This window comes from Amblyomma mixtum, chromosome 1 (assembly GCF_055824585.1).
Source record: "Amblyomma mixtum isolate Tamu chromosome 1, ASM5582458v1, whole genome shotgun sequence".
NCBI lineage: Eukaryota > Metazoa > Arthropoda > Arachnida > Ixodida > Ixodidae > Amblyomma > Amblyomma mixtum.
Window position 1 is genome coordinate 211,741,752 of NC_143012.1, and position 9,622 is coordinate 211,751,373.

The following is a 9,622-nucleotide window of genomic DNA, read 5'->3' on the forward strand; positions in this document are numbered from 1 at the left end:
AGTATTAGACACTGTTTTAGGCAGACCTAATCAAAAGTACAGAGCGCGTCACTCTATAACCAACAGGGGTTCAAGCATGTACCTTGGGCACCCAGAGAAGAGAACGGAACCAAATGTCAAGTATTGGCCGTACATAGGTCTTCTAAAGAAAGGGCAGAGTGCACCGCCACACAACGAATTTTTTTTTGCTGCCTACCGTGACCAACCGGCAAGGGCACGCTCACCTTTGAGCGCAACGCATCTAATTTGAGGCCACCAGTCTAAATACGGGTCATACATTATACCCAAGTATTTAATAGAATCAACTTGCGAGATTAGCATAGAGTGATACGACAAAGACATGTAAAGAGGGGATGCCTGTGGGAAAACAAGCATGGTACACTTGTTGCTGTTTGTCCAGCCAAACTTCCAGAGCATTTACGTACTCTTGCAGCAATTGATACACGAAATGAATATTTCTGGCACAAGCGAAAAAATAAATATCCGCACACGCATAAACTGTGACGACCGTGCGACTAGAAAAATCAAGCAATAGTATGTTAAAATTGCAGATTTTTGCGTAATTACCGCTTCCATTTTATCTTCCAGTGCAGCGAGCGAATAAATTGCGGCGTGCTCACAAACATCGCAACACGCAGCACGTGATCCTGTCGTGATAAATGCATGTAGCTTTATTTTTCACCAGGTGACGAGGTTTCCCTCAGTGTCCTCAAAAACAACTAGCCCTGTAAAATGCAGTGGTGTACATCCCACCTCCTTATTTCTTCCGGCATGTTCAAGGCATAACTAGAAGGCTGATCGCTGCTACAGCCGGGAGCAACTTCTTTCTTCATGCATCTTCTCTTGGCTGGTTTTATTTGTCCTAATGTAATTGACCAACAAACCCAATAACGTGTTTTAATAGAATTTCTCGATGTTGTGTGAAACCTACTCACCTGAAAAACTTACTCACCTACTCAGCTGAAACAGGCAAAGGCTTTTATAGCAAAAATACTGCGGCTGCTTATCAATTACGATTCGGTGGCATCCAGGGAATGCATAGACTTTTCATGTTTTCCCTATAAGCGCTGAAATTGCACTGGCCGAATACTTTACGCGGGAAAAAGGGCTATCCCATATATCTTCTAATAACTTTTTCCTGATTATGATGTTTATATTGAATTCTTTGCGTATTTATATAAAGATATGAGCCCAGCGTTGTTTAGAGTTATTTACTCGTTATAGGATCAAATGGAAACCTTTATAAGAGCACGGTAACGTCTTCTGCCAAAAAGAGCTCAGGACTTAACTCATGTGAGTGATTGGAGACGATTATCACCTGCTGGAAGCAGTTTAATCAAAATCTGCAGTAGACTGGCAATTACCGTTTTCTTTTAGTGGCATCATTCTCAGTTCCATGTCACATGCAGGCAGCACTAAATACTTCAAACGTAAACGATACGTCTATGAACTGGATGCAGTGGCGTCGTCATCGTTAAAAATTTCGACCTTGTTGGCAGCCGTAGCAGTTTCGGGAAGGCGTTCCTCCGTCGTGGGCAGCACTGGCACGTATGTAGTCGTGGGGATTTCCCAAATCTCTCTGTGGGATTTGTCAGCGGCGGCTTCAGTGAGGCTGGCCCTCACGGAGCGACTGTGGAATGAGGCGGCCGACACAACCACGCCCAGCACAAACGACACGCAGATCGTCACAGAAAGGACGGCCGCGACCAGGCCTACCGTCACTTCTCGAGTTGGAGCACCATATCGTAGCTCATGTCTGAGAGACGTACAGGGCAGCGAAGTGATTCTTCTTCTCCACAGTAAACATTGCACATACCCACGCGGGGGGATTGGCCGAGGTACGCTGGTAAATGTCAAGAAGGTATATGTGCGGGGAAAACAAGCTAAGTAGAATAGTATAATGACTGAAATTAGAAAATATGTTAATTGTTGAAAGTGAGGCCTATTCTTCGTTGTCTTCTCTCCCTTTTGCTCTACATGCGTTCCACTCGCAGTGGAATGGCAGCATGAAAACGATTCTAATAAAGCTACGTCATATGTTCCGTACTAGACATATACAAGGTGTAGGTTCTATGGTTCTACGGAAGCATATAGGGAGCCTATAGAGTGACTCTAGATTATAAAAAACACATAACTCAGTTGAAGTACTCATACCGTGTTAGCAGTCTCAGGAGTTTCCTGCGCAGCAGAAGCTACGAGGAATGTGCCGAAAATAGTGCGGAAGTTCTATGACTTTTTTCCTTAACTGACGCACGCCATAAAAATTCTATATGTTTGTGGAGCAACTAAATCTCTATAAAAAAAGTGCTACTCAATCAAGTTTCTATTAGAAGCGACACATTTGAGCCAGCGTCAGTTTTTGTATTGACTGACGAGTCGCGTCTATGGTCGCATTTGGTGTGCTCGCAGTGCATGGTTTTGTCTGCAATGTCTGTATTCCTTCTTTAAACGTCTTAATCAATCTAATCAATTTTATTTTATCACTGGTGTCATTTCTGTAAACACTCAGAAGACTTTTGTGCATCTCAGACAGTGTGCATATTTCCATCGTCAGAAAGTCTATGACATTTCGTTGCTTCTACTAATAGTCTATTAGCTGCATGAGGTGCAAAATATTCATTACTTTCCTGGAGAAAATTCGTATGTTAGCCGCTTGGTAAAACTAGCGGTTGTTACCGAAGAAGGGTTACCGCACAAGTGGAGATCATTTCCCATAACTCTTCCAGCAAACCAGAGAAACGGAGGCAAAACGTAAAGCCCTATTTTGAAGATGGCCGTGTGGCATCAGGAAACGTGAGAATCAACAACGTGAAGCTAAACAAGGACAAGTTTGTCCAGCAAGCTTAAAAGCTAGTCAAAGCTAGGCTTGACTTCTGTAACATACCTAGGGTATCGTTTCTCGCTGCCTATGATTGCTCCAAATCCAGCAAAAGGGACCGGCATCCAACAGGAAAGAACTACAAATGTTTCTTGGAACGGTAACATACTCGATAGAATTCTTTGTTAACTTTTCGCAAATCACGAGCTCTGTTTATTATTTTCTAAAGACGGATTTGAACTGCGACTGGACTAAACAGACCCCCGAAACCGTCAAGTTCATCAAGTCATAAGTTGACAATGGCACCCGTGCTCCATTCTGTTGACACCTAAAATCCGTAACAGTTTCAACTGATGCTAGCTCCTATGGATGAGATCAGTTTTACTCGAAGAAGGCAGACTCGCGGCCCGCGCTTCAAAAGTTCTGACAGCCCCCCCAGCAGCGCTATGTACAATCAGAGAAAGAATTTCTGGCTGCTCTGTTTGCATGTAAAACACTTCAATACTACATCATCACACGCGAAGTGCCCACACTAATTTCAAACCGCTGATTGGCCTTCAGAATAGGGATCGGAGCAAAATGTCATCCCTAATCCAAAGGTTAATACTCTGCCTGCAGCGGTACACACTGACGTTGACTTACGTTCTAGGAAAACAACTAACAGTTGCAGATGCCTTCGTGAGAGCTCCTGAGGAGAGAACTAGAATGACAACAGCTGATCACGGCCCAGGGTTTCACGTTTCAAGTTTAATCCAAGCAGCTCAATTTCCCGAGATCACTGAGGAGAGAGCCAGATATCCGACTCTTAAATAGGAACCAAGTAAACCAAAATAAGCAAGGCCTCAAAAATATCAAGAGGTAGATATCAATGTCAAGCCATAAGTGAGAAATGATCTGTACAGAACCGAAGGCTTCGTGTAGTACGATGAACGCTTGGCTATGCCTTCAGCATGCGAGGATAATGTGCTGTGAACGCTCCACCAACTTCATTGAAGCATCTTTACGTGCAAGAATCTGGCAGGCGACAGTTTTTGCTGACCTGCTCTAAGCCAAGGACATCGAGACCATGGTTAAAAGCTGTAACATTATTAAGTTACATGAAACTAGTACTCCACATCAGCCTCTACTGGACTCAAAACTTCCTGATCGACCTTAGCAACAACTCGTATTAGACCTCCTAAACCTGAAGGGTAAGACATACCTGATGATGGTCGGCTATTTTTCATGCATGTAGAAATGCTAAAGGTCAGAGAATCCACAGCAATCTCAATAACACAGGTGTTAGAGGAAACGTTAGCCAGGTTTCGCATTCCAACGACAATCGTCGGAAAACCGGGGACCACCTCTCGTCAGCGACGAGCTCAGAAAGTTCTTCCGCTACTGGGACGTGTCACACCAGCCATCTTCTTCCTTTTAACCCCGCAACAACGCTAAGGTAAAGAAAACCACAGGTCATCAAATGGACTATGACTAAAACAATTGAGGAAGGAAAGGGTTGAAAAACAGCGCTTCTCATTTACTGCTACGCACAAACATCAGGAGGAAAACCACAGACTAAATTTTTGATTGGTAAAAAACTTCACCCATCCCAATCAACTCGAGCGAGTACCTTGAAATGACGCTTTCCAACCGACCCTCGGTAGAGTATTCTGCAAGCAAGGCAAAAGCAACAGCACAAGCACGCCGAATAGCACACAAGAAACCTTCCCTCCATTTTGCCTGGTCAACCCGTATGGCTGTCTATAACCGGAACTAGACAAAAGCCGCAGTTGTAAAAGTTTTTCCAAAACGGACACCGGGACATCTTGATAAAAAATGAACGCGCCTGTGACACGGAACGGCGGAAGTAGCGGCCATTGAGAAAACCTTGGAAGCACGAGCCCGCCATTTCCCTCGAGAGCTCCAAGTGACCTCGACTACTCTCTCGCATGGTACAGCATTCGGAGGCAACCTGCGGGATGTTATCCGCGAAATTGTACGGGAAAAGCAGGATCGCCTGTTACAATCTTCCAACCAGCCTCAAGTAGCGACCCTTGAGGAAACCGCCGCAGGAAACCGGAAGTGCAGCATGCGCTTGGCTCCCCTTCATCGAAGCCTCCAGTTGAAGCTCCAGCCCTACGAACGACGCCCCAAGCCCCAGGAAATGCGACGCTGGAGGACTTCAGACCACCACCTGCTCTGCTTCCATTGCGATGAAGCCGGCCACATTATTCGTCACTGCCTGTACAGACGTATCGGTATTCGTGGCTTTGTCGTTGACGCACCACGACCACGCTTGCCAACGTCCGCAAGAAATCTGCGAGTATACCTGCGTGGAGGGGAGTATGCGCCGAACCGCCTTTCGCGCTAACCATCGCCGTCAGCTTTGCGTAGCCACGCCGCAGCTACGCAGCTGCGGTACGAGGAGAATCTCCCAGCCCCCGCAGAGGAAACTGAAGACAGCAATCTCTGGATGTGAGGTTGCTTAAGAGCGAAAGGCCGAAGATCCTCCAACAACCACACCGCTTGAAGACGCTGCCGCCGACACGCCGACGCCGCATACAACCATCTCGACCACGACGCAAACAGTCTTTAAAATTACGCCGCCACCCAAAAAAGTTTCGATGACACAACCTGCCCACGATTCACATACACGACGTGTCGTGACCGGGCGTCGAGGACGACGTGCAACGCAAGAGCCAGGTCATCTGATTTAGAAGTGGTTATCGACAGCCGGAAAGTTACCGTTGCAGTCGACACCGGAGCCGATTACTCGGTGATGAACGGCACATTCGCTACGCAGCTGAGGAAAGACACGAGCGCTTGAGACGGCCCACAGATTCCCACCAAGAGGCCATCTCATTACGCCATCAGGACGATGCACAGCGTGAGTGACTGTGAAGGTACATACCTATCCCGCGGCCTTCGTTGTACTACGGCAATGTTCCAGCGAAGTGATCTTCGGCATGGACTTTCATAATGAGCACTAGGCGATCACTGACCTGCGATCAAAGCTGGTCACGCTTTTGAAGGGCGACGACGTCCCTTCGTTGAGGACTCCGGAACATTACGTTGCGCTTAGTGCCCTGGAGGAACAAGTGATTGTCCCACCAAGCTCGAGTGTCATCGTCAACGTAGGTACCACGGAAGCGAATAGCACTGAAGCTGTCACCGAAGGTATAATACAATTGCTTCTGTATCGAGGAATCGGCATCGCTAGAGGCATATCACGTTTCCGCAAAGGCCAAGCCGAAGTACTGCTCACTAACTATAGCGAAGATTACCGGCATGTTAACAGAACAACGACGATTGCTTTCTTCGACGAAACATCCGATGTACGAGACTTCTTTGCCCTCTCCGACCCACCCGCAGAAGATTCACCTGACCAAGAGACCACACCCATTTTCAACATCAACCCGGCCCTGCCCCGGAACGAACATGACCAGATCCGCACTCTGATTCAATGCTACAGCGAGTGCTTCTGGTCATCGCCCAAGGTCCGAGGAACAGTGATTGCCAAGCATCGCCTATAACCGACCAGCCCATCCGACGTCTCCGCCAAAGCCCCTGCCGAGTGTCACCGCGAGAACGACAAGCCATATGGGACCAAGTAGAAGATATGATTCGCGACGGCGTCATCAAACCTTCAAAGAGCCCTTGGGCGGCACCGGTCGTTCTAGTGAGAAAGATAGACGGCGCACTTCAATTCTTCGTTGATTTCCGTCGCTTGAACGAAATAGCAAAAAAGGACGTCGACCCCCTCCCCCGCATCGACAATGCACTGGATCAGCTCTGTAAGGCCAAGTATTTCTCATCGGTAGACCTCAAGAGTGGCTTCTGGCAAACTGAGGTCGATGAAAGACATCGGAGAAGACCACATTCATCACAACGGATGGCCTCTTCGAGTTCAACGTGACGCCATTTGGTCTCTGTTCAGCGCCAGCGACATTTCAGCGAGTAATGGATACTGTGCCGGGAGGCTCTGAAGTGGCAAATTTGTCTGGTATATTTGGATGACGTCGTTTTCTTCGCCTCCAACTTTAAAGAGAGCCTAAAAAGGGTCCGAACAGAACTATACGCAATCAAGTCTTCCGGCCGAACCCTGAAAGCAGTTATGTGCCACTTTGCCTATGAAATGCTGCTGTTTCTAGCCAACAATGTTAGCAAGAATGGAGTGCACATAGTTCCCCAGAAAACAGCCGCTGTCGCAATATTTCCACCGCCGGCCGATAAGAAATCTGTGCGCAGATTCCTCGGCCTGTGCGCATAATACCGAGGATTTGTCTAGAACTTCTCGCTCATCGCCGAGCCTCTGACCAACTGACAAACAGACGTGCCATTTGTTTGGAAAGTGCCACCAGCGGAAGCCTTCAACAAACTTCAGCATCGTTTACATTCCTCACCAATCCTTGTACACTTTGATGAAAACGCCGACGCAAGCAGCGTTGGTGTAGGCGCCGTCCTCGTTCAGAACACAGACAGACTGGAGAAAATTATTGTATACGCCAGACGTTCCTTTTCCAAGGCCGACGCTAACTATTCGACAACTGCGAAGGAGTGCCTTGCATCATCTGGGCTACGCCGAAATTCCTCCCCTACCTGCACGGACGACTGTTCAAAGTTGTCAGCGATCACCAGGCAATGTGCTGGCTTTCGAGTTTAAAGGACCCCTCCGGCTGTCTCGCTCGATGGAGCCTGCGCCACCAGGAGTTTGACGTCGCCGTCGTTTACAGGTCCGAACGCAAGCACTCTGTCGCCAAACTGCCTGTCACGAGCCCCTGTAGATGCACCGCCGCCGGCGACGATGAGGACGTCTTCCAGAAACCCATCAGCTCCAGCTCTTTCGCACAGCAGCAACGCTCGGACCCTGACCTTAAACCTCTCATCGAATACCTGGAAGGAAAGATTTCGTCACATCCGCCTCGTTGAAGTGAGGATGGTCTTCGTTCTGTGTACAGGATGATATCCTCGTGAAGAAGAATTTCGCTGCGAACAATACAGCCTACGTCCTTGCTGTACCTGGAAACTTCTGAGAAAAAGTTCTTCAGGCTTCACACGGCGTGCCGACAGCTGGACATATCAGGTTTTCTCGCACCTTCCGTTGTATTCAAGATAAATATTAGTGGCCCCGACTGTCTTCCGATGTCGCGCATTATGTGAAAACCTGCCGAGATTGTCAGCGACGAATGGCCCGTCCCACTCGAACAGCAGAATTTCTGAACATGATCAGCTTAAAGGCCCCTCAAGGGCCTTTAAGCTGATCGGCATTGACTTGCTTGGATCTTTCCCGAAGTCAACTTCTGGAAATAAGCGGATCCTATTAGCGACTGACCACCTGACCTGCTACTCCGAGGAAAAAGCCCTAGCGAAAGCAACAGCAGTAGAAGTCGCCGAATTTTTCGTGGAGTGCATTCTTCTGCGACCCGGTGCCCCCGATGTGTTCATCACGGACAGAGGAACAGCATTCATGGCGGAACTTACGCAAGCTATCCTGTGTTACAGCCAAACCAGCCACCGGAGGACAACTCCATACCATTCGCAGACCAACGGTCTCATCGAGCGCCTGAACAAAACCATCGTCGATATTCTCGCCATGTATGTCGATGCCGAACACAAGACCTGGGACGTCATGGTGCCTTAGATTGTCTTCGCCTACAACACTGCAATGCAGGAGACCACCCAGATGACGCTTTTTAGGCTGATCTATGGCAGCAAGGCCACGACCACATTAGGCGTTATGCTGCCCAACGTTACCGAGGATAACATCGACGTCACCGCCTACCTTCAACGCGTAGAAGCCCGAAGATTTGCCCAATTGTAGATCAAAGACCAGCAGCGGACCGACGCCAGACGCTACGGTAGAATACAAGCCAAGAGACATTGTCTGGGTTTGGACGCCCATTTGCCGCCGCAGAATTCGTGAAAAGCTTTTGCGCCGCTTTTTCTGCCCGTACAATGTTCTTTGTCGGCTAGATGAACTGCAATATGAAGTCGTCCCTGACGAAATGACTGCGTCCCAGTGACGCCGCGCGCGAACAGAAGTTGTTCATGTTGCCCATGTTATCCATGTTGCGAACAGAAGTTGCCCATCACGCGCCCTAAAGGACACTGTGGTTCCACATTCGTTGTTTATTTTTGCACAACCCGTTTGATTTGTTTGTAGTCGTATTATGTTTTTGAAGCATCGGGTCGACGCTTCTTTGAGAGGAGATGAATGCCTCGAATCTTAGTGTTTGTTTGTTCATTCTTCAAAGCTACCGGGACGCCGCAGTATCGTTTTTTTTTTGTGATGCAAAACGGCCCCGGATGTATTTCGATTGACTGCGTCCAGGCGGAGCTGATTCGACGTTGTACCAGAATGTTCTAGTAACTTTCTGTGCTTTATCTCAAAAATTCGCTGTCAGCTTTGAAATTCGCACGGCTTAGAGCAACGGCATCTATTCGACGGCTGCCGAGCACGCCTGTTGCTAGGCCGCCAATGTGTCATTCAGTTCTTTTCGACCGCAGGTCTGCCCAACTAACGAGTTTCGTTTAGAAGTTATTCTCGCTCTTTTCTTTCTCGCAGGACTGCACTCACCACTACATGACAATACCATGCATTGTGAATGGGATTCACGCCCCCCAGCACCCGTCTTCGGCTGCGTGCACGAAGGGTATAGCACACCACAACAAAATCTGACGAACGTGAGGAAATTGCCTTGCAGCCGCAAAACATCGGTCCTCCACACCAACAAGGTCTACGTGTATACGGCAGAAAACCACGTAAAACCTCCGGCTGCCAAGCCATCGAGAGAGCCATTTAATTTGTTCGAGCAAAATCATCGC

The 9,622-nt window shown here is 48.2% G+C and overlaps 1 protein-coding gene across 1 annotated transcript in view; it reads left to right on the forward strand.

The window, feature by feature from the left end:
• Positions 1–6,330, forward strand: part of LOC149370783 (uncharacterized) — a 38,530-nt gene extending 32,200 nt beyond the window's left edge. Inside the window, exon 6 of the mRNA XM_089578639.1 lies at positions 6,170–6,330. Coding sequence (XP_089434765.1) covers positions 6,170–6,330 — 161 coding nt within the window. The remainder of the gene's footprint in view (positions 1–6,169) is intronic.
• The last annotated feature ends 3,292 nt before the right edge of the window (positions 6,331–9,622 follow it).